Genomic DNA, 27,744 nt, shown 5'->3' with positions numbered 1-27,744 from the left:
TCCAAGCTTTTTCTGACCTTTTGCTGCAGCTTTCACCAAGGAGATGGGAGGTACTAGGCTGAGAGTATGTGAGGAGTGAAGACTGAGGGCGGGCAGGGCAGATGGAGAAGTGCTGTGGCCATGCCCGATCCAGACCTGCACTGAGACAAAATGAGGAATACAGGCCTCTATCTCTTCTCTTATGAAAATGGGCAAATTCCACTGTTCTGCCCAGGCTAGCCAGGGCTGCTGTAACACCAGAGTGGTCATTCCAACTTCTGTGAACTAGAAAGCCTCTCACCATCCTCAACACAAATGTCCTTAAAGCCCTCTGGCCACGCATTGGTTTGGCTCCTAGTGGCAGCAGCAGCTGAATCCCTGGCACTGACCTGGTGCACAGTGTCCCCAGATCCCTGGTCAAGCAAGCCCAGACCTATAGCATTCCAGAGAGCCTGGAAAGGGTATAGTTAAAAATTCCTGTTCTAGCAATGTCTTCCAGAAGAAGCAGGAGAAAATGCTCCCCACCTCCCAGTGCCAGAAGGGGAGAGGAAGGAAGCTCAGTAGGACAGCTCTGCACAGGTAGCCTGGGGGTGTCTGCAAGATGACCTGGCTCTACCTCTCTACCTGCTCCTTCCCAGCTGTGTGGCTGGGGAGGGCTGGTGCCCTCTCTGAGTCGGTTTCTTCATCTGTAAAGTGCTTGGCTGAGGATCCAGCTGGAGTGTGGATTAAAGGTCACAGCAGGGTGCCTAGCACCGTCAGCCCACGTGTTTTTCTTGGGCAAGCCACTCTGAGCCTTACTCTTCCTGTCTCTAAGCGGGAACCCAAATGCGAGCCAGGATTGCTGCGGACTAAAGCAGTCTATGAACGCTTTTGTAGACTGCGAAGCATTGTTTGGTCTTCAGAAAGGTGCCCCAGAGACAAGGTGTCATTGGTTTAAGGTGGGGGGGGGGGCGGTCAGCAAACCTCCTCAGTTAGTCCTGGAGGGCAGGGTGGCAGCGCAGAGCGCGCGCGCAATTTCCGGAGGGTAACTGATTGTCCTGCTGAAAGCCCAATACCGTATTTATCCAAAAATACGTCCTTCTAGGCAAGTCTGATTTATCTGACACTCAGCGGGGGACAGAGCTGCTTGTACCGCGCTGGGGATGAAGGTGGGGGCGTGGGCCAGACCGGGCCAGACAGGTTCCCCAGCGCTTCCCGCTCAATCACGCAGACTGCACTTTGGGGCGATCTCAGAGCTTTTCTTAAGTCTTCAGGCCAGTCTCACGTTCTCACCTTGGGAACCGAGCTTTAGAAGCCGGCCCTCGTGGACGCCGCGAGACAGCGGCGAGGGGTGGGAAGCAAGGAGGTGGCTGCGGGCCAGGGACCAGGCAGCGTGTTGGGGGGCGTGCGCGTCTGGCAGCTCCGGGATCCCCGAGCATCCGCCGCGCAAGTCCGGGAGCCGCGCGGACGGGGCGGGGCGGGGGCGGGGCGGGGCCAGGGCGGGGCGGGATGTGTGACGCGCAGCGCGGGCCAATGGGGCGCGCGCCCGGGGCCGAGCCTCCTGCGAGCCTTCGCGGCGCCCGCTGCGTCACGTGAGCGGCGGGGAGTGAGTGCCCAGCGAGCTGCGGGCGGGCTAGTGCTCCGCCGCAGCGACCCGCGGGCCGGCGGGCGATCGAGCCAGCGCAGGACCCGCGGCTCGGCCCCCGGCCGCCGCCGGACCGAGAGTCTAGCCGCCGCCCCCAGCCCAGCCCGCCCGGCCGCAGGACCGCCGGGGCCTGGCCGCCGGTCCGGCGTGCGCCAAGTTCAGGTGGGAGAGGCGCGGCGGGGCCGGCCGGCCGCGTGGACGCGGCCCCGGGTGATCAGAGGGCTGGCCGGCCTCGGGGCGCGTGGCCGTGCGCCCGCGCAGCTCTCGGAGGCACCGCGCGAGTGCCGGAGGAATGTCGGAGGAGCGGGATGGGCCCCCGCGGAGGTGGGCAGGGGTCGGACTAGCCCGGGGGAGGTGACCCCCCCGCCCCGGTCGCCCACCAGCACTTTGCTGAGGCCCGCGCCGCCGCCTCGGTGCCTGGCCGGGCGATTCCGTGGCGCGCCTTGCGGGCCGGCCCTCCCATATGGTGGGCACCGGCGCGGCCTGGTGAGAGGAGGGGGCGAGCGGACGCGCTGGCCAGCCCGGGGTTGGGGGGCGGAGGGGCTGGAGACGGAGGGGTTACTGTCGGTCACCGCAGCAGTGTCGGGGGCAAGGGGGGGGCGTGGGACGAGGGCATGGTGCCCAGCGGGCAGCGGTCCAGGACTCTAGAAGGGGTCTGAGCCGGCTCTCTTCATTTCCCACGCACGTTTCCCCTCACCCGCCGGCACCCACGGCGGCTCCACGCGCGAGTCCTTCGCGGACAGCCTCCCGCACAGCCACAGAGGCTGCCGCGCACCACGCCCCGCACACGCAGTCACACGACAGGAACTCACACCCCTTCACGCACACCCGCACCGTTCACGCGTCTCATTCCACGCTGAGTCCCCGTCCGCTCAGACCGAACATTACCAAAGCCATGGCCTGACCGAGGGATGGCGGCGGCGGGGCAGAGAGGCCGTCCCCATCCCATATGGTGGTCCGGTTCACTCTTCCCTCCCCGCCTTGGTGTTACTCATGGAACCCCCCTCTCACGGAGGGCACAGAGGGGCTGTTTTCTCCCACGGCCCTCGGAGGTGACAAAATCAACAAATGTTTGAGAGCCTCAAATCTCCTTCCCCCTGTCCCCCCGGACCAGGTGGCCCCTGGGGAGACCCTGCCGCCCTACAGGTGTGAGGACGCCCGGACTCTGCGACTTTGGGGCCTGCGGGCGGCTCAGGGACCGGAGACTCTTATTTTGAAGGACGGCCCCCGCCGCCACCCCCGTGATTTGCACGCTGACCCAATGGCAAGCCCTTGGCCGGCGCTGGGCTTGTTATCAATTACATGTTGTTCCTGCAGCCGCTGTGTCCCCGGGAGGATAAACAGCAGGCCTGGCCGGGCCAGGGGAGGGGGCGGAGTCCGGCGGCCAGCCGGGGACTGTGCCCGGAACAGCGTGTCCCCTCCCCCTGCACGCAGCCTGCGCCTCTGCCCGCCCCACGTGCTGCTGTGTTTCAGGGGCCGAGCCAGCTCCAGCCCTAGAGTGTCCTCTCTTTAATGCCGGTGCCCTGGGACATCCCAGAGCCCTTTCTGGGTTCTCAGTGCCTGGGTGCTTCCCCCTTGAGACGTTCAGCCCAGCATTAAGACCCTGTTGGCTGACCTGAGCCACCCATTCCTAGTCTCCGACCTCCCCCCCGCTCCCCCGCACCTTCCATTCACTCATTCAGCAAATTTTGCCCGGTCCTGTTTTAGACTCTGGGATATGGCCTTGGAGTGAACAGTCAGGACAGCTGATATTCTGATGGGAAGGTAGACAGGGAGGAAAGTTCACAAACACATTACCAAGATAGTTTCCCACAGTAGCAACTGCAGGGAAGAGTATAATATAGGATGATGTAACAGAGTGGGCCTGCAGGCCCCCACAGGGGTGACTTCTGAGCCGAGATCTAACTAAGCAGCTCCCACCTGCAGTGCTGGGGGAAGAGCCAGGGCGGTGGCCCCAGGCTGAGGCTGAAGTGAAGTGAGCACACCTGGACTAGGAGAGGGGCAGTTGGTGGTGAGGTCTGCAGAGAGTCCCAAGGGCCCAGGTGCTGGGCTGCTGCGAGGAGATAGGGCCACCTGTCCTTGGGAAGCCGTTGGAGGGCGTTTCCTTCCAGCCCCCCTACTGTACTTTTTAGATCACTTTATCTGTCAATATCTGTTTATATCTTTAAAAGGTAAGGCCTCCTTTAACCACAATATGATCATCACAATTAAAAATATTAACAGTAATTACTTAATATCATGGGATGGCCAGTTAGTGATCACGTTTCAGGGGAGGGCTCTAAGGCCTGCTCTGGGTCCCAGGAGGGCTGGAGGCCCCTGATTCCTTAACATCACAGTAGAGGGGCAGAGGCCGCACGTTTGCCATGCCTGCAGGCTGACACCAATGGCTGGCACTGGCTGAGTGCTGCCGGTGTGCCAGATCCTGAGGGGGGTGCTTAGCAAGCGTCAGCTCACGGAATTCTCACAACACCTGAGGAACCAGGCACTGTTGGAAGCACCCCCATCTCACAGACTGAGACAGACACAGAAAGGCTGTGCACCTGCCTGAGGTCACCTGGCAGACAACTTGCAGACTCAGAAATGGAGCCCCTGCTTGGAGGGTGGGAAAGGGTTGGGGGAGGCCCAGGGTGGAGTGTGGGCTCTGCCCAGCCTTGTGCCCTTCACAGTGTCTAGCACTTTCATTCCTTCCCAGCACCTGATTTGGTGAATAGGTGCATTTTAAAACATATTCCAGGTTTAAATCCTTAGCTGAGTATTTAAACCAAAAAGCCAAATGTCCTCCTAGTAAAACTGGCCTGGGGCACAGACCTTGCCTTACTTTCCTGGAGCTCCGTGAAGCTTCCTGGGTAAGTTGGGAACTGGGGCTAAAGGTCCTGGGGTCCCTGAGCAGGAAGAGACTTAGAGATCTTTGAAGCATGGAACAGATGAGGAAACTAAGTTTTGGGAAGGAGAGCAAGGACTTGCTCAAGGTTGTAGCTGATGATGGTATTGGCCATTGGGCAGTGCCGGGTGCCAGGCCCTGAAGGGGTCCTGGAGACAGAGGGGCTGGGTGTAGAGGTGATGCTGGGCAGCAGAGAACCTCTGACTTTGGTGCAGAGCATTCCCCTTCCCCAAGCTTGATAAACACCCAGCCTGCCCTGGTCACTGAGCAGGGACAAAGGTTCACAGAGGTGGCCCCGTCAGAGCTGGACACTATTGACTCTCCTTGGCACCAGACCTAGCATGTCCTTTGGCTTCAGAGGATGCAGCTTTCCCTTCTCCTCTCTATCAAAGTTCTCTGAGCCCCTACTGGGCACCAGCGGCCAGTCCAGGCACTGGGGACGCAGCAGAGACATGGAGTGCACTGTCTCAGGGGGAGACAGGCATTAGCTGAACCTTCCCAAGGTGGTGAGTGTCCCAGATGGAGAGAGCAGTGGCAGAGAGTGCAGGGGACTCCACTTCCTTATTGGTCAGGATGGGCTGGGGGGGTGGTTGTCTCCTTTCCCACTAGATGGGTGTGAAGTCCAAGGCAGTTAGGCACAGCGGGTGCTCTGGGACCCCAGTGGTCGGCTTCCACTCCACGGATTATCACCAGAGGGGCAGGGCCTTGGCCACCAGGATGCTCAAGCATCAGGGTGCAGGTGAGAGGGTTGCGTTCAAGCCTGTGCCACTCACAGGGCAGTCAAGGCTCAGCAGGGTTTGAGGACTGGAGAGTGGAGGAGCTTTTCCCCTTTAGGTGAGGAAACAGCTGTGCAGGCAGGCACTTTTTGGTCTTTGACTGTTTTGCCTACATGCTACACTTGCCCAGTTAAAATGCAGGCGGCCTAGTTAAATTTGAATCTCAGGTGAAATAATTTTTAAATGTAAGTGTGTCCTATCCAATATTGGGAACATACTTATATTAAAAATAGTTTATTTTTTAAATCTGAAATTCGAATGTAACTGTCGGCTTGTATTTTTATTTGCGTAATCTGGCAACCCTCTGGAAGCCTCAGCAACATGAGGGTCAGAGGGCAAATGGCTGTTCTACCCCCATTCTGTGACTCAACAGGCGTGAAGCTGAGGTCAGGAGTCCTCAGATGTACAGTGACTCCTATGATGTTGACGGTGGGCTGATTCAGGGCTTTGGCCCTCCTGGGGTCCAGAGAGCCTCCTCGCGCATGCCCTTCTCTCATACTCACCCATACTCAGTTGTTCACAGACATATGTGCTATTTTTCAGGATAATTCTGGAAAATCTGTTTGAAACCAGAAGTGCCCCTGGTTGTGCAATGGGCTTGGAGAGGTCTCTTTTGCAAACAGGTGGTGCAATTTCAGAAAACACTCTTGCAGGCACAGCTCTCCTGGGGGATGGAAGCAGGATCCAGGCGTTTGGCAATGGGAGGCTGTGGGCAGGCAGCTGAGGGTGGGGTCAGAGGCCCACAAGATGGCAGGTGAGCACTGTCCTTCTGACCAGGCCTCCTGTGTTCCTTTCCTGCAGCCGCCACCGGCACGGCCAGGCCAGCATGGTGGACCACTTACTTCCAGTGGACGAGAACTTCTCGTCGCCAAAATGCCCAGTTGGGTATCTGGGTGATAGGCTGGTTGGCCGGCGGGCATATCACATGCTGCCCTCACCCGTCTCTGAAGATGACAGCGATGCCTCCAGCCCCTGCTCCTGTTCCAGTCCCGACTCTCAAGCCCTCTGCTCCTGCTATGGTGGAGGCCCGGGCACCGAGAGCCAGGACAGCATCTTGGACTTCCTATTGTCCCAGGCCACGCTGGGCAGTGGCGGGGGCAGCGGTGGTAGCATTGGGGCCAGCAGTGGCCCCATGGCCTGGGGGCCCTGGCGAAGGGCAGCGGCCCCTGTGAAGGGGGAGCATTTCTGCTTGCCCGAGTTTCCTTTGGGTGACCCTGATGACGTCCCACGGCCCTTCCAGCCTACCCTGGAGGAGATTGAAGAGTTTCTGGAGGAGAACATGGAGCCTGGAGTCAAGGAGGTCCCTGAGGGCAACAGCAAGGACTTGGATGCCTGCAGCCAGCTCTCAGCTGGGCCACACAGGAGCCACCTCCATCCTGGGTCCAGCGGGAGAGAGCGCTGTTCCCCTCCACCAGGTGGTGCCAGTGCAGGAGGTGCCCAGGGCCCAGGTGGGGGTCCCACGCCCGATGGCCCCATCCCAGTGTTGCTGCAGATCCAGCCCATGCCTGTGAAGCAGGAATCAGGCACGGGGCCTGCCTCCCCTGGGCAAGCCCCGGAGAATGTCAAGGTTGCCCAGCTCCTGGTCAACATCCAGGGGCAGACCTTCGCGCTCGTGCCCCAGGTGGTGCCCTCCTCCAACTTGAACCTGCCCTCCAAGTTTGTGCGCATTGCCCCTGTGCCCATTGCCGCCAAGCCTGTTGGATCGGGACCCCTGGGGCCTGGCCCTGCCGGTCTCCTCATGGGCCAGAAGTTCCCCAAGAACCCAGCCGCAGAACTCATCAAAATGCACAAATGTACTTTCCCCGGCTGCAGCAAGATGTACACCAAAAGCAGCCACCTCAAGGCCCACCTGCGCCGGCACACGGGTGAGAAGCCCTTTGCCTGCACCTGGCCAGGCTGCGGCTGGAGGTCAGTATAGCAAGTGACAGGCCTGGGCAGTGAGCACAGCCACTCATGTCTGCTTACTTGGGTGTGCAGCAGGGCCATTTTCCACCATTAACAGAAGGCAGATGAGGAAGGGGAGGGAGGGGCAGGCGGGTGCAGGCCTAGAGCTGGCACAGTTGCCTGGAGGCTTCCTTGGTCCTCCCGGTTCCTGAAGCCGGAAGCCAACTGGTGTCCAGTTTCCTGATTGCCAGGTAAGGCTTCACTGGCCTGTGCTGCCAGCTGGGTCTCCCCATCCAGTCTGACAAGGGTGGGGATTGAGGGGCTGGCGAGGAAGGATGAGTGAGGTCTAGGGGCCAGGCAGCGGCTCCCTTTGGGCCCACAGCCCCACAGGGTAAGTACCACCATCACTCCCAACTTACATCACAGGACACTAGGGCTCCGACTGGCCAGGTACTTGCCCAAGGTCACTCTGCTTTGTGAATGGGATTTGAACCCAGAGGCCGGATTCGAGAGGTCACATCCTGAAAATGCTGCTTCCCCAACCAGTGGGACTAGCTTCATTCACAGATGTCTCTGGACACGTGGGCTGGGCCTAGCCTATGCTTCCTCCCTGGGGACATGGAAGCATGTTTGGGAGGCTGCAAAGGCCAACCCAGAGGGAGGCTAGGCCAGCTGGTGGTGCTGTCACAGGTGGCAGAACCCAGGCTGTCTTGTCTGCATGGCAGTGGGGAAATCAGGCCTCAAATGGTAACTGGTAGTCTCCCAACCAGGGTTACCCAGCACCCTTCCCTGAGCACTGGGTGCTGCTCAACCTCCTTGGGAGTGGCTGTCCACCTTTTCCTGAAATGTAGGCTGCTTGCGAAGAGCTCATGTGCTCCGGGGTGCCAGAGCCAGCCCTCTGCAGTTCCTGATGCCCATCCCAAAGGAATCTCTGGCCTGCCTGGGGGGCGCTGTGTGCTGTTGGCACATTCCGCATATTTGCTGCTGTGGCTGCTGCTACGTGTGTGAGACGGGGCACACTCATCTGTATCCCTGGGGGTGTATACAGGCCTGGGCCTTGCCAGCAGGTGTGTGGCTGTGTGTGTGCACGCCCACATGTGTATGCATCTTGCTTTCTTTGTGTCTGTCTGTGCCGTGTGACCATATGTGTTTGCACACATACATGTCTTAGGTGTTTGTGCACCATGTATGGCTGCCTGTGTGTGCATGTGTTATGTGTGGGTGCAACACCCAGGGAGCAGTTTGCAGCTTTTGTTTTCTTGACCATACTCTGGTTCTGAGAGCTCTTGAGAGTTGTCTGGGGCAGAGGTTCTGGCCGGTGAGGCTGAGCCGTGGTCAGGGAGCTGTGAGTGGAATGTATGTTGTGGCACTGGTGCCACCTTTCCATTGAGTGCCAATCTGGCCAGAGAAGGGAATTTTCCTGAACAGTGTCTAGGTTTATGGAGGCCCCTCCTGAGTGAAGACATCACTCTGTCCTGTCTCCCACCCCATTCAGACAGACCGGAGAGGCTTCTGCGAGAGCCCACCCTGGGACCTCACAAGGTCTCCATCCTGGAGTCCCCACCTCTCTGAGCTTTGTACCTAGGCCTGCCAAGTGGGTGCATGGCGGACAGGTTGCTTGTGAGAGGAGGACACAGCAGCAAGTACACTGCATAGGAGGTTAGAGGAGCCGAGAGAAGGGCCAGGAGTGCTCTTGATTGAAGCAGGAAACTTGTGCAGAGAAGGCGAGGGCACAGGTGTGTGGGGGCTGTGGTCTTGAGCCTACGCCTGGGTCAGCCACTAACTTGTCATGTGCCTTTGGGGTGGTCCCCCTCCAAACCTCAGTTTCCTGTCTGCAGAGTGGAGGGCTAGCCCTTTGCAGCCCAGGGCAGGTGTGCAGGGCTCCGCAGCGGCCTCCTTGTTGTTTGTACATCACAAGGATACAAACTCATACAAGGCAGTTTCTGAGGAGGAACCCTGAAGGCATTCTCTCCAGCCTCCAAGAGGGTGGTGCCTATTGTGAAGGGACCCCCTACTCTCAGGGACCCTGTATGCACTCTCCTCTTGGTGAGGGCAGGCAGGGGCTGCAGAGAGGCAGGGAAGCCTCCCTCCAAGCACCAGTCTGGACTCCCTAGTCGGGCTCAGCTTTCAGCGCTGTCTCCTGGCCATAGTCGACCATTGGCAAGTAGCTCCTCTAGTTGCCGTGAAGCTGGGTAGGGTGATGGGGAGGGCAGGTGTGGTCCTCATCCAAGGCCAGCCTTCTTCCTGGATATCTTAGGGCCAGAGAGCTGATAGGCCCCTCAGCCCAAAGTGTATCTCAGTGAGGCAGATCTTAGTTCTCTATACAGTGGCTTCAGGAGGTAATGAGTTCCTCATGGCAGGGGGTGTACATGAGAGAGTGGGGACTTGTGGAGGGGATTCAGCTCTGACACATCTGAGCCCTGGCACTGGTCATGCTGCCCAGGACCCACTGGGCAAGAGAAGGTGTAGTGGTTGCCTGGCCCAGTGAGATCACAGTGGCACTGCCCCCAGGAGCTGTCCCTGCTGCCAGCCATGCCCCGGGCTTCCTGAGGGCTCCTCCAGCTTCCCCCAAGGTCCCCTGGAGTGGGTCTGGCCCTGGTGGGGTAACTCATGGCAGAGGCGCTGTTCGGCTGGGAGCTGAGGACACCGGCCTCTAGGGAAGGCTGTTTTTCTGAGGATGCGGGGAGTCCTCAGCTGGCTTTCAGGGATCTTGAAACCCTGGGGATGTGCCCAGTCTGCTTGTGTCTCTTAATGTGGTGATAGTCTTCAACTGAGAGGAAGCCCCTGCAGCTCCTTACAGCAGTCAGGAGGGAGGATGGACCCCGCTTTGGGGCAGCTGGGTCTGGACAGGACTGGAAGGGTAACGATGATGATGGTGAGATGGTGTATTTACTGACCACTCACTGTATGCTGGGCACTATTCTAAGTTTCTCAGAGCTGGAATCCCCTCCGCCCACTATTGTAACTTGCATACTTCCTGCCATGGGGAGCTCATTACCTTCTGAGGCCTTTAAGTGTACTTTGCTATGCTTCAGTTTCTATTCAAGCTTCTCGTTCTGGCCCATAGACCCACACAATGTGCTTACCTGTCTCTTCCCCTTACTGAGTGGGATCCAGCCACGCTGGCCTCCCTGCTGTGGCTCAGGCTCCCGTGTGGGCATCCGCCCTCTCTGTGCCCTCTGTCTCAAATGACCCCTGCCCTTGAGGCTGTAGTGACAGCTTAAGGTTTTCGCATTAGCTCATCAGGTCCTTGTAACTGCCTGGTAAAGTGTAGGCACCAATCTTCATTTCACAGAGAGGGAAACTGAGGCACAGACTGCTCACGTCACATGCCCACAGGGACATAGCTAGTGAGCAAGGATCTGGGTTGCATGCCTGAGCCCGAGCAGAGCCCTGCTCTGGCCACCCGGCGGTCCCAGCTGGTATCAGAGTCGCCATGTGTGCCTCCAGTCTCCCACCAAGAGGTCGGCCCAAAAGGCATTATGCTTCTGGGCTATGGGAAAAGAGCTAACGACCACAATCGAGATAATAACCAGGGCCTCTAATGCACACTTGGCACTGCTCTGAGCAAAATTCACACATATTAATTTACGTAATTCTCAAAATTAGTAGGCATCAGCATGTTGTCCCTATTTCACAGAGGAGAGAATTAAAGCACGGAAGAGTTAGGTAAATTCTCCAGTCAGCCAGCCAGTAAGCCCCAGAGCCAGGAGTTCAGCTGAGGCTGTCTGCCCAGAATCAGGGACCTCCCTCTGCACCCCGGTGTTGGGTGCTAACTCTGGTGTTGGGAACCTCCACCTCCATCTGCAGCTCAGCCTGGTCTTTGGGGTGGCAGCTCTACACACTCACCTACTCCCCATGGGGGAGCTCTCCACTCCCAGGCCTCGTCTCTTCTTCCTGGTGGCCTAGATGAATGGGATGCTCTTTCTGCCCCAGGCTGGCTCTGGCCTAGTACCGTGTCCTGTGCTCGGAGAACAAGCCAGGGCCCCTCAGCCCCCTCGTACCTCTGTGTAATGGACAGTGCCCTCCCTCCACTGCTGAGGTCGTCACCTGCCCAGGTACTCAGCCTCCACTTCCTTCTGCTTTTGGTCCTGAAAGTATTCCCTCTCCCTTCTCTGGTGACATGATTTTGGCATCCTCAACAGGGCTGAGAGCAGACTTTCCCTGTTCTGATCCAGCCGTCTGGGAAGTGCTGCTTGCCTGCCTTCCTAGAAGTTTCCTTGCCTCACTGTCAGACATAGGCATCCTTTGTTCCTTGCAGCAGAACGTCCTGTTCCAGAATGGCCAAGCCATTCCATCCAGAAAGAATCCCTTCTGCTGCAGTGAATATGAATATGAATAACTGTCATCAGCCTGTAGGATGGGTACCTTTGTCGTCCACAGTGGATGTGGTGGGGGACAGAGAAGGGGAGTTACAGGCTCCTCTTGAGCGTCAGAGCCAAGAGGTGGTAGGTGCAGGATTCAAACCTAGGGGTCTGGCTCCCAGCCTGCTCTCATGACCCCTGTGCATTGAGGCTTTTTCTGACCTCCTTCCCTCTGTAGGCAGAGGCCCCCAGTATGGCTGGGCAGGTTGTGAACTGCACAACTCTAGGGAGCACCATTTCCATTGCAGTTTCTGAGACTGGACTGTTTGCGGTGTTGTCTGGCAGATGAGGGTTAGTGTCTCAAGGAAGGGACGCCTTCATACAGAAGTGCTGTATGCACCAGCCCTGACATTATAGCTGCTCTAGAGAGACACTGGACCCCTGTGTACCATCTGCCCTACAGCTCAGCACAAATCATAGTGCTGCCCTGTCTGCAGCAGGACCCACCAGGAACCAGGCCCAACACTTAACTCCATGCAGGTGATAAGAGCTCATCATTCTTGAATAATTGCCACGTGCTAAGCAGGGCTCTAAACCGTTACTGGTTGCCTTGTACAATCCTCACAGTCCTCAGGAATAGGTCTTTTGTTCTCCCTTTGTCTGGGTAGAGAAACTGAGGCTCAGGGAGCTTGGTGACTTTCCTAGTTTGCCTGGTTGGTAAGTGGCAGAGCTTACTGCCTACAAGGGCTGCATCTTACCCACTGGGTTCCCACATCCCCCACTGTAGTCCCCAGGGCTCTCTGTTGGCTGCTGTTTGGGAGAATGTGGCATGCAGGGGTGAGGCAGGGGGTCTTCTGAGGGCTCAGTTCCCAGGGAAGTTCCTCTCAGGTGCCAGGACCCTGTGGCAGCAGGGAGGGAGTTCAGGTGAGGACAGCATGTTGTCCAGCTTGGTTCTATCTCATCTGCCTGTCCTTCCCAGGGTGTCACCATGACCAGAGATCTGTGTGGCCCCACGTCACCACCTGTGGCCTTTGAGATGAATCTTGGAAGGTGGGCAGGAATGCCAGAGTCTTCATTGGATGAATGAAGAAATTGAGGCCCAGAAAGGACCATTCAGGGCACCCAGTGGGGTGGGAACTGTCAAGGCAGGAGCCTGAGACTCTGTCCCCTGGGCTGTGTGACTTGGCCTCTTTAAACCCTTGCCATGGTCTTGCCAGTCCAATGGGGCTGGCTCATCCTGGTTCCCTGGCCAGTGAGATGCTGGGTGACCCCAGGGCTGCAGCCTGGGAGGCATGGCACTCTGTGTCTGCAGCTTTCTGCTTACCCCTGCCCTGGGCCAGCTCCTCTGCTCAGAAGCTGTGTGCCCAGCTGCAGCTGGGGGCAGGTGTCCTGCCCAGGAGCACAGGTGTCAGCTTTGACTGTCAGGGCACATTTATCCCATTTCCTCACTGGCACAGGGCCCTGTGACACACACACCCAGCCAGGCCTGTACAGGAGGCTGGGGGGCTCTGCTGACTGGGAGTCCAGGTCATCTGCCATCGCCAGGGCAGGGGGCTGTGTCAAGACCTTTGCTCCAGTGTCAGGGGCCCTGTCTTGTCAGTGACCTGGATCGGGCCCTCAGCACCCTGAGATTCAGTTTCCTCCTCTGACAGGCAGGGCAGTTGGGCTTCACCTAGTCTGGAGATGTGCTGAAAGCACTGCCCTGTGCCTGGTGCCACCACCACTCTGTGATGTGGGTCGGAGTTCCTGTCTCCTCCTGCAGGCCCTCCTGCCACCCCCTGTGCCTTGTCCAGAGCATGTTCTGCTGGGTCCTTCTGCTCCTCCACCCACAGGGTCAGGGCGCCAGGGCATCACCAGCCCTTACCAATTGCTGGGTGGGAACTGCTGCTCTGGGCACCGCCTCTCGCTGGGTGGCCCTGGTCCACGAAGGGGTGTTGGGCCTGGTGTCCCTGTGTGTGTGTGTGCGTGAGTACATGGGGGCATGAATTTGTGCCTGTGTGTGTGTGAGTATGTGTGGGCACATATTCGTCCATGTATGTTTGTGTGCCTGTATGTGTGGGCACATATTCGTCCATGTATGTTTGTGTGCCTGTATGTGTGGGCACGTATTTGTCCGTGTGTGTGTGTGCGCGCATGCTTTGGGACTGCTCCTTGACAGTGTCTGCCCCCCTAGGGCTGCTTGCTGTGCCCACTCTTGCATTGAAATCCACCTCCTCAGCACCTACCATATACCAGGCATTGGGCTGGTCATGGGAAGACCACCGGGAACCAAGACAAACATGTCTTTTGTCATGGAGCTGACAGTCTAGTGGGACAGACTGACAGTCATCAAAAAGTTGAAGATAATTTAAAATCAAAACAACAGCAAGAATGAGGAGAGAAAGGTGTGTAATGCCACGGGAGCCTAGAATTGGATGCAGTCCTGGAGGGATTTCCTAAGGAAGTGACATTGGAGCTGAGCTCTAAGGAATGGGTAGGAGAGAGCAAGGAGGGGGAGGGAAGAACATTCTAGAAAGAGGGAACAGTATGTGCAAATGGGCTGTGGCAAGAAGGACCAAGGAAAGGTCAATGCAGGTGGAGCACAGAGCGGGATAGTGTGTCGTGGGAGGGGTAGGTGGGGTGGGAGGGACCTGCTGCCAAGCCAGGGGTGGAGAGGGCCTCAAATCCCTGAGGTTGGTGGCAAGCAGTCCAGGCCCTCAATGCAGATTGGGCTCTTGACTGTCACATGAATGCCTGCTCCCAGGCCAGCAGGGCCAAGAAAGCGAAATGTCGGGAGCCACCTGAACTCCCAGATGCACTTTGCAGGGTCAATCTTTATTTGGGCCTGCCTTAGAGGGCCCAGCTTCCAGCACAGCTGGTTTCAGGAGTGGGTGGACTCAAGTCTGAGGACCTCTCTCCCTGTGCTGCTTCCTCCTCCCAGGCCTCCGTTTCCCCTCCGGATGGGCTGTCCTGTACAGACCTTCACAGATGCCCCTGTGGAGTTCTGGTCCAGTGGGGTAGATGAGGCCAGGGTGGTGAGAGGCTGCCAGCATCAGGGCCTGAGCGACTGAGTGCACCTGTGGCCTCAGAGACCCCTGCACACTGGGTGGGCTGTGGGAGGGAAGCCCTGGTCCCTGGTAGCATTGGGGTCCTTTCCTGTTGGGAGCTTTTACCAGCTGCTCTGGCAGTTCCCAACAGAGAATGCCCACTGTGCCAGCATGAGCCTTTACTGTAGTTCTTTCCATCTTGGAGGGGTGGCAGGGGCAGCTTGGGACACTGGCTCACGCCTTTAATCCCAGCACTTTGGGAAGCTGAAGTAGCCTGATCGCTTGAGCCCAGGAGTTTGACACCAGCCTGGGCAACATAGGGAGGCCTGGTCTCTAAAAAAAAAAATACAAAAATTATCTGGGTGTGGTGGGCACACCTGTAATCCTAGCTACTCTGGAGGCTAAGGAGGATTGATTGAGCCCGGGAGGCTGCAGTGAGCTGTGATGGCGCCACTGCACTCCAGCCTGTCTCAAAAAAAGAAAAAAAAAATGGTATTTTGAGAACTGGTATAGCCTTACCGACGTAGATGGAGGACGCTCCCCTAATCCTGTAGAGGCTGCAGGTCTGCGCAGCCGCCCTTTGGGTGAGTGCCAGGTGCACGCCTTGCATCCCGGCAACTTCGTGGGGTCGGGGCAGGCAGGGCCAGGCCTCGCTGACAACGCCATGTCCCGCAGGTTCTCGCGCTCTGACGAGCTGTCGCGGCACAGGCGCTCGCACTCGGGTGTGAAGCCGTACCAGTGTCCTGTGTGCGAGAAGAAGTTCGCGCGGAGCGACCACCTCTCCAAGCACATCAAGGTGCACCGCTTCCCGCGGAGCAGCCGCTCCGTGCGCTCCGTGAACTGAAAGCGCCCTGAACCCCAGCCTGTCCGTCGCCCCAGATCCCCACCCCAGCCCCATTTTTTAAAGCAATAATTTATTTGCCTCCTCCAGAGGGACATGGCAATGTTACCAGCCCACCTTCTGAAGCCTGGGAGGTGTGAACCCAGGGCCCGCCAACCGCTGCCTTTCTCGGGAGTACTTAGAGCCTCGAACCCGCGTCCCTGGGGGCTGGGCCCCCGGCGCACGGGGCTGGAGGCAGGCCTTCGTGCCTTCGTGCCTTCGTGCCTTCCCGCGGTGGCCAGGCCTCTGCTGCAGCCACTGGTTGCAGGCAGAGTTTTGGGGACCTGGCCCTTCTCCCACTGGGCTCCCCCATCCTGGGCCAAGGCCAGAACTTTAGTGCTAGGGGAAGATGAAATGTGCAGTTTTGAAATGTTGGGTTTCCAGAGAGAGTCATGCTGGAGGAGAAGGAAGTAGGCCAGAAGTCCAGGGCTGCACTGTGGTGTGAGGGTGGCTTTGTCTAAGATGCCTGCTCAGCATGATCACCAGAGGGTGTGGGCAGGTCCCTGGAGGGGGGAGCAGGACCGGGCCGCTGGGCCCTCATGTGGGAGAGAGGTGAAAAGTGTCCCCCACTAGGGGGCTGGCAGTGCATGTGCTTGAGTTAAATGTGCAGGGCAGGCAGAGCCAGAAGCGCCTGTACCCAGGGGCTCGTCCCCTCCTCCGGTTTCCCAGACAAATCCAGACACCAGCCTCTAGGGTGGCCTTGGGAGGAGAGGGCCAGGCTGTCCTGGGTGTGAGAGAACTAGATAGAGCCTCCCAACCCTGATTTAGAAATGCATTCCTTATTTTGTCTAGAAATTAATAAATGAACTAGCTTGTTTTGACAGGTTTATTTCACATCCTATGAATGTATGTAAATAAACTGTACATAGGTCCATCCACATAAAATATCTTTTAATAACATATCAACATTTGTGTAAATTTGAAATTTAAAAAAAATCTATGAAGCTGGTGTACATATGTTACAATTATGTATATTTTCTTTGGTCCTTCGTAAAAATATATTTACTTTGCCAATAAAAAGAAAAAGAACTCACAGCTTTCGGCATTCATGTGCTGTTTTCCTGTTTTGCCGGGATGTGGAGGTGACTCTGGGGCCGAGTCTATGTCTCCACCTTCGCAGAGTTCAGGGAACCCTGTTTTGCATTTGGAGGGATAGAAAGGCCCCTTGGGGTCCAGCCCTGGTCCAGCGGGGTAGGGTTCCCGTACAGCTCAGCTCCAGGCCAGCTGCTGAGATTCTGCTCATCCCGGCTCCCTGACCTGGAGCTCTGTAAACCCAAATCCAGCCCACATTCCGACAGCACCTGTGGGAAGCTGCCTCAGGCCTGGCCAGTCCTGCGAGGCTCACCTACTCTGCTATCGGAGACCCTTTCTTGCACTTCCTACCCCCATCCAGTCCACCAAACCTATTACACATGCCCTATATGTTTGCTGTGCCTTGGCAGAGTATTTACCCCCTTAGGAACGTGGCTGTGCCATTTCCCACTGGCGTGGGTAATTGTGAAAGTGTTAGGAATCCTGAGCAGGCAGAGGTGAGACTCGGAGAGGCCAGTATATGCAGTTATGCCCTGTCCTCCATCGTCCCTAACTCCCCGACATGCCTGGGGTCTTCGCTGTGTGGTTGCACAGTTGAGGTTGGACCCATCCACACGTCCTGTGCTGGCTGGAGCCTGGGGGAAGTGGGGGCCCAAGCACAAGGAGGGGCTATGAGCCCCACAGGGAATGGCAAGGAAATGGAGGCTGACCAGGGCCTGCTTCAGTGGCTCAGCTGGTATGAAGCACACACACACAGACAGGGCTGCCCTGGTTCACCCAGTCATGTGCAGTGGGAAGCAAGAACCTTCTAGAAGGATCCTTTGCTTTATAAGAACTGGATGCAAGTTGGGTCAAGTGTTTCTCGGTGAAAACCTTGGAGATCTGGAGGCTGAGGGTAGGGCACCCATGGGCTCCCAGCAGAGAGATGTCTGAATGTGGGGGTCTGTGTGAAGTCGTGCATCTCAGAGGGCAGAGGCCGTTGTTCTCACCAGCCGCCCAGCACACAGCACAGCTGATAGGAGGATGGACATCCTATCCTGACTGGCCATGGTCCTGAGGAGGAGGCTGGGCCTAGTGACCTCTGTCCTTTGCCCCTGACCAGACGTACCCTCTGTGGGCAAACACACTCTAGGGAAGCAAGGCATTGATTTCCAGCCTTGTTAACGTGGGCTTTCTTCATCCATAAACAAGCAGTTCAGCCCTAGATAAGAGGTACGTCAGAGGGACAGGGAGGATTGTTTTCTGGTCAGGATGATGACATGGGACGTGGAATAACCTCGGGAGCATATGCACCTTCTGTGCCAAGGACCGGCCGGACATGCTGCTCACCTCCCCTGGGTGTGTGTCCCAACATCCTGCTGTTGTCTTGCAGCAGGGAGTGTGTGTAAGGGGTGGTCTTAGTGGTCTCCTCAGTCTGGGCTTCCAGGCTTGCACCTGAATTGTGTGTACGTGCACACATATGGTGCACCTCCCCGGGATGAGTGTGCCTCCTGGAGGTCTTGGCTGAGTCGTGGAGAGTACAGCACAGTGCAGGGAGCAGGGATAATGGGGCCACACTGCCTGTTGATCCTGGGCTCCAGCTCTTTATGTGTGTCCTAGACCTCTCTAGATTTCAGCTCCTTCGCCCTGCAGAGCAGTGTGAAAGGCCCCGGGCAACAGCGTGGTGGCATGTGGTAAGTGACTCTGGATGCAGAGCCCAGGACGCAGAGCCCAGCTGTGTGGCACCCCCAGGGTTCCTGCTGCAGCCCCAATGTCAGCATTGCCTTGGCCCTGATGGGGGTTGAGAGTCTGTTGCAGCGCCTGGCCTGGCTCCTGCCTCAGAGACCCCCATGCCACCACCTTTCTGACCGTCTGTGATTTCTGTGGCTGGAAGGGGAGTGCTGTGTTGACCTGCAAGCTGAAAAAGCAGGTGGAGATGGGCCCTGGACTCACCATGGTGAGGAATAGAGGTGGAAGCTGGAAGGCTGCAGAGCAGGAACCCCAGCCATAATGGTGCCACCCACCCGCCTGCCCCTAAGGCACACAGAGAGGAAGGAAGTACCATTTACTGATCACTGTACTAGGTAGAGTATGAGTTAGGCTACTATAACAAAGAAATCCCCAAACTTTGTGGCTTAAACAACATAGCAGTTTATTTTCCTCTGCTTAGATGGTCTCAGAGGGAGCAGCCTGGGCTGGCACAGCAGACTGAGTTCAGGGCACCCAGCCTCCTTCGCTCTTGTTGCTCCTCCAATGCCCCTTGGCTCCACAGGACTGGGCCAGCTGGGAGAAGCAGGCAAGGGGCCATGTTTCTGCCCTGCCCTCCTGGGATTTGCACACTCACTTCCACTCCCATTCTGTTGGCCGGAACTCAATAACTCGGCTCATCCACTGCCAGGGAGGCTGGAAAATGCAGTCGTCATCTGGGCAGCATGAGCACAGCTGGAATGTGGGGCACATGTTGCAGGAGAAGGCAAGGAGGTAGGAGCAGAGGGCAGCCAGGAGTTTCCATTGTAAGCACATTGTTTTGTCCCAGCTGTGCCCACAGTGGGTCCCCCTTCCCACGAGCTGGCAGCATGGCTAAGTCTGGTGGTGCCAGGTGAGTTCAGCTCCCCATGGCCTCATCCACATTCTCAGAAAGGGCATCACTGATAAGTGTGGGATCAGCAGCCAGACTTCCAGGGCAGCAGATTATTAAGAAGGGAAACTCTGTGGGAACAGAGGAGCCAAAAGGCCCTACGTAGGAGCCAAGATGCCTTGGTTGGGAAACCAAGGCTGCAAATGACAATCTTGACTCCTGCGGACAGCAAACCCTTGCAATGCCATCACTGTCTGTTCCTGAATAGGGTCCAGAGTCTATGTGGGGCCGTGAGAGCCGGGAGGTGGAGAGGGGACATAGGCAGAAAGCCTCAGGATCAGGGCTTCCAGGAAAATTGTCATTTTCCTTGTGTTGTATTGGTTCAGGCTATCCAAGGCCTGGCAGGGGAACCTCTGAGGAATGAACATGTCAACCTGCACAGTGAAGGCATGAGGAGGTGATCTGAACCCACAAGAGAGGGCTGAGAGTGGGGGCCATGTCTGAGTAGGTCCCACTTCATTTGGTGATGAACAGAGATGAAAATGGGGCTTGTTCTAAAGATGCAGAATGAGGCAAAGAGAGCAGCATTCAAACACTCCTGGAAAGTGCACATCTCGATGTGCCCTGGGGGGCCGGGAGGGCACTAGAAACGCCTTGCTGTTTTCAATAAGGAAGAAATAGAGAGCCCAGGCTGTAGTGGGAGGGCACCAGGACCAGGTAAAAAGAGAGCTGGAAGGGATAGCGGGGGATTGCAAGAAAACAAAAGATGCAGGGCAGAGTTAAAATCCACATGGGAGAACATCAGGAGTGGGCATGAGGATAGGGAACTCCCAGCACTGCTGCAGAAGACAAATGATGACAGCTCAGGCTCTGGCTCGGCTCCCATTCTGTGAGGTCCTGCTCTTTGCCCCAAACAGCCGGGCCCATCAGGAAGGGACACCAAGGACCCCAAAGGTGCCCCTCCTGGAGGTCTGGACCCGGAGATGAGTGACCAGTCCCCCACTGTCAGCCTCCCTTGGCCCTGCTGCTCCACCCTGCTCTCCAAGCCGTCCTGGCGCACGGACATATCCACACCCAGCACTGATAGAGATCGCAGCCAGTCCCCAGGCTGTTCTCAGAACCCAGCCGGGACGTTCCCTGCTGTTTCCATCCTCTGGGTTCTGTGAATTTGGCCTCAACCCTGAGCTGAGCTGACACTGAAAGACAGCAAGAGCAGTGTCTGTAGCAGGTGGCTCCATCACGAGAGTGAGGCGCAAGGCTACGACAGAGCCAGCTGAGGGAGGCCAGGGACGGCAGTGCGCAGCAGGTGCTGGGAGCTGGAAATACCTGATGAGAAGAGTGAAAATACATTTCTGCAGAAATATGTCTAAATCATTGCAAATGTGTTTAAACCCTAAGTGCAAATGTCAAATATTGATAGAGAAAGAGAAGAAATTTGCGATGTGAAAGTAATAAGGCATTACTAGTCTGGCTGTAAATCCCCCATGATATGAACAGACAGGGAAATTGTGTGAAGGATTGAAGTGTGGCTCTCAGGGTCTCCTCCTTCCCACAGAATTCTTTGCATTACGCATGAAATAAAGAAAAGACATCGATGTCATTTCTGTAGGGTTAATTGGTGAGTTGTTGAACAGCTATCCCCAGAGGGCTCTGTTTAAATGCACGAACGTCACCTTGACAGAGGAATGAAGGACACCTGTCTATTTCCACAGCAAAGTGGCAGTGCTCTTCTCTCCCTGAATCCCTGGACAAGGCGTGGACAGTCATGCTGACGTGGCACTGCTGGGAGGACAGCTGGACCACTGCCCATCAGAGGACACCCTGGTGCCACACAGGAGTCCTGGTTCCCACCTTGGGCTGGGTGGCAAAGCCCCTCCCTGTCCTCTCCCAGCCTTCCCAAGCTGGTGGCCTTACTACAAATCTGGGCTCACAGCTGGGATTCCATCCACATCCTGGCAGAGGATGCCCTGCACAAAGCTGCCAAGGTGCAGTGGGTTCAGTCTTCCAGATGCCCGAGTCTCTTTGCCAGTCTCTCACACTGGCAAAATGCTTTCCAGATGGTCATGAGGAGCCACAGTGGCTGGAGTGCACTACACTGGGCATCCTATTTAAACTGTACACCAACACTGCCTTCTCTGCAAGGCACCCAGGGACTTGCTTTTTGCACCTTCTGCCGCCTTGAAAGCACCTTCATCCTCCTCCTGGAACTTCAAATTCCCCATCTGTTTAAATAAACTGAAGAATTTAGAGCCAGACTCCCCATAAGGGATGATAATAATAGTACCTTCCTCATAGGGTCATTGTGTGGACTAAATGAGTTAAAATATGCAACACACTTAGAATAGCATCTGGCAGAGAGCAACAGCTGTAGTTGTTGGTGGCAATTGTATTATTATCCATTGTTACTTGAGTATATCCTTAATATCCACCCTTCACCCCAGGAAACTTAATAAGACATTTCTTCTCAACGAATACAGCACTCTTCCCACTAGACATTTTATTAAATCAAATGCTTTCTAGCATCTGTGCCTTAACATATTACTTGCAAGTAGGTTTTTGGAGGATGAACACATTCCCTTACAAAAGGGTTGCAGGGCTCAGTTGAAGTTGCATCTTCTCAGGGTTCATTCACAGGTCATTAAATACTCAACTGTGGGAAGAACTGAAAGCTGATGTGTTCAAGCCACTTCTAATTGCATATCAAGCAATAAACGAGAAAAACCCAATCTGAAATTGTAGTGGTTTTACAAGGCTGTGCACATTTCCTGGGTTTGGTTTGTATTCCCAGAGAGGAAGCTAATCACTGGAGTGCTCTGTTCAATACCAGATGCCTGGGACTTATACCTAGGTCTCTGTCCTCTTATGCCATCACTCCTAAGACCTCCACAGAGGGGCAGGCCCTGCATCCAGAAGAGGGGCTCATGATGGGGGCTGGTGACTCTCTAGTTTGTGACCAGGGAGTTGAGTGTGAGGGGCATCTTATGTGCCTGATGTTTTCCTTCCCCACTACCCTGCCTCTGTGCTGCCCTCAGACTCCTGAGGATAGGGGCAGATTGCATCCTCAAGCCCCATTCATGTCAGTTCACTTCCAGCTTCTGCTGCCTGGGTACCCATGAGGCTCCCCCCTCCTCTGCTGCCCTTATGAGAGGGATTCTGGACAAATTTGTCATATCCAGAGAGATGTTCTCATTCTTTCAGAGACACTGGAGACATAGACATTCTCAGGCTTCTGGAGACACTGGTTATTCACATGACAAAAGAGAAAAGATAGAGCTTTTCCTAACATCGTCACATCATGCACAGAAAATTCGCTCCAGGTAGGTTAAAGAAGCAACCATAAACACACAATGCTAAAAGTACAAGAAATAATGAGACACAGGGAAGAGCACTGTATTCATCAAGAAGAAATGTCTTGTTAAGTCTCTCAAGGCAGAGGGTGAATAGGACACACTTATATTCACAAATAGCAGCATGCACCCAGAAGACCCACAAAAACAAACACAACTTATTATTTGCAAAGTCCTTGCCAATGTAATATGACAAGAAAAAAAAAGACTGACAAGGATAGGAAAGGAAGGGACAAGATGACTTTTATCGCATATGATGTAATTATCTGTCCGGAAGGGCTGAAAATGATCAATTGAAAATCTGCCAGAATTAATAAAACTGTTCAATCAATGGCCAGACACAAGATAAACCCACAGAAATACATGGACTGATTGCATGTCAATGTTTCAGTCAGCAATTACTGTGTAATTGACAGCCCACCTCAAAGCTCAGTGCTCTGAAACAGTCCTGATTTAGTACTAGAGCTATGATCCTGTGGGTTGGCTGGGAGTCTGCTGACCTGAGTTAATCTTGCTCCTGTGTCTGTGGGGAACGAGGGATTCTGCTGTGACTCAGGCTGGGCTGGCTGGGGCTCTGCTCCATGTTGCTCACATTTCACCTTGGGCCAGCAGGCCAGCTGGGGTATAGCCCATGGCTGCAAGATAGCAAGGCCCACCTTGCAAGCTCATTTCAGACCTCGGCTTGCATCCTGTCTGCTCTGACCCACTGGGAAGAACAAGTCATACGGCCAAGCCCAGTGAGAACATACAGCAGAGGGTGTGGATGAATGAGGGGCCATCACTGAGGGCACTAATACAATCAAAATCAACTAAAAACTGCAACAGTAAGTAGAGTTCATAACTTTTACGACAGGAAGAAAAATCACAAGCAACATGGCAGGAAATTGGTAAAAAAAAAAAAAAGTGTAATAATATGCTGAAACTTTAATGGAAAACATAAAGAAGACCTAACTGGAGTTGCTTACCTTTTTTTTTTTTCTGTATGGGGAGACTCAGTATTGTAAAGATCCCAATTTCTGTCATATTGATCTATAATTCATTGCAATTCCAGTACAAATCCAAAGAGGATTTTTAAAAATGGGACTTGATTCTAAAATTTATCTGGAGGAGAAAATGTATAAGATGCAACCCAATATGACACGACGATGGTGGTAGAGGTGGGGAGATTGCCTGACAAATTACTGAAACATCCTATAGAGGTTTAAATTGTTTGGTTTTGTTTTATTATTTAATTTATTTTATTAATTCTATTTGAGACAGGTTCTTGCTCTGCTGCCCAGGCTGGAGTGCAGAGATGGGATCATAGCTCACTGCAGCTTCCAACTCCCAGGCTCAAGTGATTCGCCACACCTCAGCTTCCTGAGTAGCTGGGACTCCAGGCACACACCACCACACCCAGCTGAGGTTAAACATTTTTTTAATGTGGTGTTATAACAGATAAAGGCAAAGAAGACATGAGGCAACATACAGATTCTAGAAAATAACTCAAGTACATATGGCTATTTAATATAAGGTATCAATACAAGGTTACTTATATGATAAGAGAGGAAATATGGAGGTTCTTCTCACACCATACACAGAAAATCCACTCCAAGTGGGTAAAAGAGCCAACCACAAACACACAATTATAAAGGTACAAGAAATAGCAAGATGCAGGTGCCATTATGGAAAAGATAGATATGCTTGACACTACCATTTAAACTCCTGTTTAAGAACAGACACCCTATGAGTGAAGTTAGAAGATAAATACGAGACATGGATAGAAATATATGAGTCAACAATCCGAATATATCTGGAATGCACAAAACTGTTCTACAAATTAGTGAGTAAAACATAAAAATCCCAATAGAAAAATGGGCAATAGATATAAACTAGCAACTTACAGTAAAAGACATGCAAATGGCAAGTAGGCACATGAGAAGATATCTAACTTTGTAAATATGCAGAAAAATGAAATAAAAAAACAATATATCTTGTGGAGGCTGACTACACTGCAAAAATGTAAAAGATTATATCCAAGCGTGGGGGAAAGAGTTACTCTCATTACTGTTGATTGTAGTACAATTATTTTTTTGGAGGATAATTTGGCAAACTTCATCAAAACTTAATCATTCTTTTGGCCATAATAAAAAAATCAAAAAACAGTAGATGTTGGCTTGGATGTGGTGAACAGGGAACACTTCTACGCTGCTGGTGGGAATGTAAACTAGTACAGCCACTATGGAAATCAGTGTGGAGATTCCTTAAAGAACTAAAAGTGGAACAACCATTTGATCCAGCAATGCCACTACTAGGTATCTACCCAGAGGAAAAGAAGTCATTATTTGAAAAAGATACTGGCCCACGCATGTTTATAGCAGCACAATTCACAATTGCAAATTGTAGAACCAACCCAAAAGCCCATCAGTCAACGAGTGGATAAAGAAACTGTGGTATATATATATATGATGGAATACTACTCAGCCATAAAAAGGAATGAATTAACAGCATTTGCAGTGACCTAAATGAGATTGGAGACTATTATTCTAAGTGAAGTAATTCAGGAATGGAAAACCAAACATCATATGTTCTCACTGATATGTGAGAGCTAAGCTATGAGGATACAAAGGCATAAGAATGATACAATGGACTTTGGGGACTTGGGGGGAAGAGTAAGAGGGGGGCAAGGTATAAAAGATTACAGATATGGTGCAGGGTATACTGCTCGGGTGATGGGTGCACCAAAATCTCACAAATCACCACTAAAGAACTTACACATGCAACCAAATACCACCTGTACCCCAGTAACTTATGGAAAAAGACTGCAGGCTTTCTTTGACCTAGCAAACCCATCATATTAAAAACCCACATATAAAAGTATATATACAAGTCTGTTCTTTTAGCATTATGACAGCAAACATTTGTGAACAATCTAAACATTTTCCAATGAAGAATCGAGTAGATAAATTATGGTAACCAGAAACTAGCTCTTTCATTTGGCAATGAAATGGTCAAACCCGCATAAAATTTACATTATGTAAACATGACATGCAGGCTTCAGTTTCTGGAATCATCCTATGTATGAAGTCTGGAATGCAGGTGTCAGCATCCTTGACAACGGTGCCCCCAGCAGCACAGGAGATGGGGAGGCTGGGGGAAGACTGCGGACCTCAACAGCAGGGGGGGGTCAAAATCCTAGGTGTCTTCTGCTTCGTCCTGAAAATACACCTGGAGTTTGACCCTGCTCCTTACCCACTGTGGCCCACAGCACCCATGATCTCTTGCCTAGACTACTGCAGAATCATCCACAGACATCCCAACCTGGCCTCACCCCTTCCAGCTCCCCGAGGGACAGCAGCCAGAAGGGCCCAGTTAAAGTCGGTCTGATCATGTCCTGCCTCTGTTCAGGAGCTTCCTGGGGGCTCCCTGTTTACCTCGGAGGAAAAGTGAAAACCTCTATGAGGTCCCACAGGAGTCTGCCCCACGCTTCCCACCCAGACCTCACTGCCTGCTACACTTCTCACTTAGCTCCAGCCCCACTCCATCCCAGAAGTGTCAAGGGCACAAAAGACAAAGAAAGACTAAGGAGCTGTTGCAGAGTGGAGGAGACCATGTGATGTGACCACAGAATGCAGTGAAGAATCCTGAACGATGTCCTAGGACCGGCAAGGCACCTCTGTGGAAAAACTGGAGAAAGCCCGTTCAAGCCTGGAGTTGAGCCAGCAGTCCTGCACCCATCTTCATTTCCTAGTTTTGATGAATGCACCCTGGCTATGTGATGTGTCGGGGAGGTTGGGGAGGGGTATTCAGGAATGTTTGCACTATCCGCAATGCTTGTAAATCTAAAATTTGAAAATTAAAATTTTATTTATTAATTATAATTAAATCAACTATAAGTTATTCAATCAATATTAATCGACTTAATTAAAATTATTAAAATAATTTAAAATTAAACTCTAGTTAATAATTAATTGATTTAAACTAATAACTTGAAATTTTTGAGGTAAATACAACAACAGTTAAAAACAAACAAAAGCCACCTCTGCCAGCACTCCTCAGCTCTCTCCCCAGCTTTGCTTCTCTCCCTAGCCCTTCCTGCCTCCTAGGCACAGCCTAAAGCACGGATTCATTCAGGGTGTGCGATCTGTCTTTCTGCACTCCAATGTGCTCCATGAGGGCAGGTTCTGCCTGTTTTATAAACAGTGCTGTAAACCCAGCAGCTGCAACCTATATCATCATATTCATCTATAAATTCTAGTTTCTGGGCACCACAATTTATTTTCCCAATTCTCCTTCAATATATTTTTGTTCTCAAACATTTGCTGTTATAAATAATGCCATAAAGAACAGGCTTGTACACATATCATTATATATGAATTTTTAACAGCAGGCTTGCAGAGTCAAAGAACAGGCACAATTTAAATTTTCATAAATTTTACCAAGTTATCCTCCAAAAAGCAATTGTGCTGAGAATATCATTTATTCATTTATCCCATGTATTGCCTGTCTTTCCCCACTGGAATATAGGCTTTGGGAAAATAAGGCTTTGCCTGGCTTGATCAGTTGTGCAAACCTAGCTCCCAGAACAAATATTTATCAAGCAAATGGCGTGAGCAGGCAAGAGCTACACTGAAATGGATGGGATAAGATACAGAGGTTTAAACCTATGATTTGAAGTTATGAAGGTACTATGGTGGACCTTCACAATTGAGTGGCTCCTCAAAGCTGTCCACATATGAATCCCCAGAACCTGGGAAGATGTTACTTTACAGGGCAGCAGGGACTTCCTTCGTGGATGTGATTAAGTTAAGGGTCTGGAGATGGGGGGAGGATCCTGGGTTATCTGGTAGATCCAGCGTAATCACAAGGGTCCTTATGCGAGGGGCAGTAGGAGGAACGAGGACCGAAGAAGAGGTCAGAGACAGAGACTGGAGGATGCCGAGCTGTGGCTCTGAGGATGGAAGAGGGGGCAAGGAGCTGGGGAATGCAGGTCGCCTCTGGAGCTGGGGAAGCACAGGAGACGGAGTTTCCGTTAGAGGCTCCAGGAGGAACCAGTGCCACCAATGGCACCTTCATTCTGGCACTTCTGATTTCCAGAACTGTAAGAAAATAACCAAGTGTTGTTTTAAGCTCCCAAGTTTGTGGTCATTGTTACAGCTGCAGTAAGAAATTTATCCAGGTAGAAGAATGAAAACAAACATGTAAATCACATACACAGAGGTGGGCAGGAGAGGGAAAAACACCAAGTCCCTGAAGCCTCAGCTTTTGTAACTGGGAAGCAAGAGATACAGTCTAAAATCGGTGACCAGGGACACAGGTTCTTCCACATTTCAGCTACAGTGATGGACAGAATGCAAGGATGAAAATCAAAACAGCTCCAAGCAGCTGCCAGAACCTGGAGGTGGAGGGGCTGTCACTTGCCTGCATTTGCTCTTCGGTGTAGATGAATTGGTCATCATGTGTGCATCTGACTTC

At 53.5% G+C, this 27,744-nt stretch overlaps 1 protein-coding gene across 1 annotated transcript; it reads left to right on the top strand.

The window, feature by feature from the left end:
* Positions 1–1,780: 1,780 nt before the first annotated feature.
* On the top strand, positions 1,781–16,389 carry KLF15 (KLF transcription factor 15). The gene is made up of 3 exons (XM_034957281.3): positions 1,781–1,927; positions 6,062–7,168; positions 15,150–16,389. The coding sequence occupies exons 1-3, from the start codon at positions 1,896–1,898 to the stop codon at positions 15,316–15,318; spliced, it is 1,308 nt and encodes a 435-aa protein (XP_034813172.1). The 5' UTR covers positions 1,781–1,895; the 3' UTR covers positions 15,319–16,389.
* The last annotated feature ends 11,355 nt before the right edge of the window (positions 16,390–27,744 follow it).

Source organism: Pan paniscus, chromosome 2, assembly GCF_029289425.2.
Source record: "Pan paniscus chromosome 2, NHGRI_mPanPan1-v2.0_pri, whole genome shotgun sequence".
Taxonomy (NCBI): domain Eukaryota; kingdom Metazoa; phylum Chordata; class Mammalia; order Primates; family Hominidae; genus Pan; species Pan paniscus.
This window is presented reverse-complemented; position numbering and strand designations above follow the sequence as displayed.

Excerpts from the sequence above, each read along its gene's own strand:
- KLF15 (XM_034957281.3), top strand. The coding sequence starts at position 1,896 with ATGTCGGAGGAGCGGGATGGGCCCCCGCGGAG. Across the intron at positions 1,928-6,061 it reads CGGGATGGGCCCCCGCGGAG|CCGCCACCGGCACGGCCAGG; the intron begins GTGGGCAGGGGT and ends CCTTTCCTGCAG. Across the intron at positions 7,169-15,149 it reads TGGCCAGGCTGCGGCTGGAG|GTTCTCGCGCTCTGACGAGC; the intron begins GTCAGTATAGCA and ends CATGTCCCGCAG.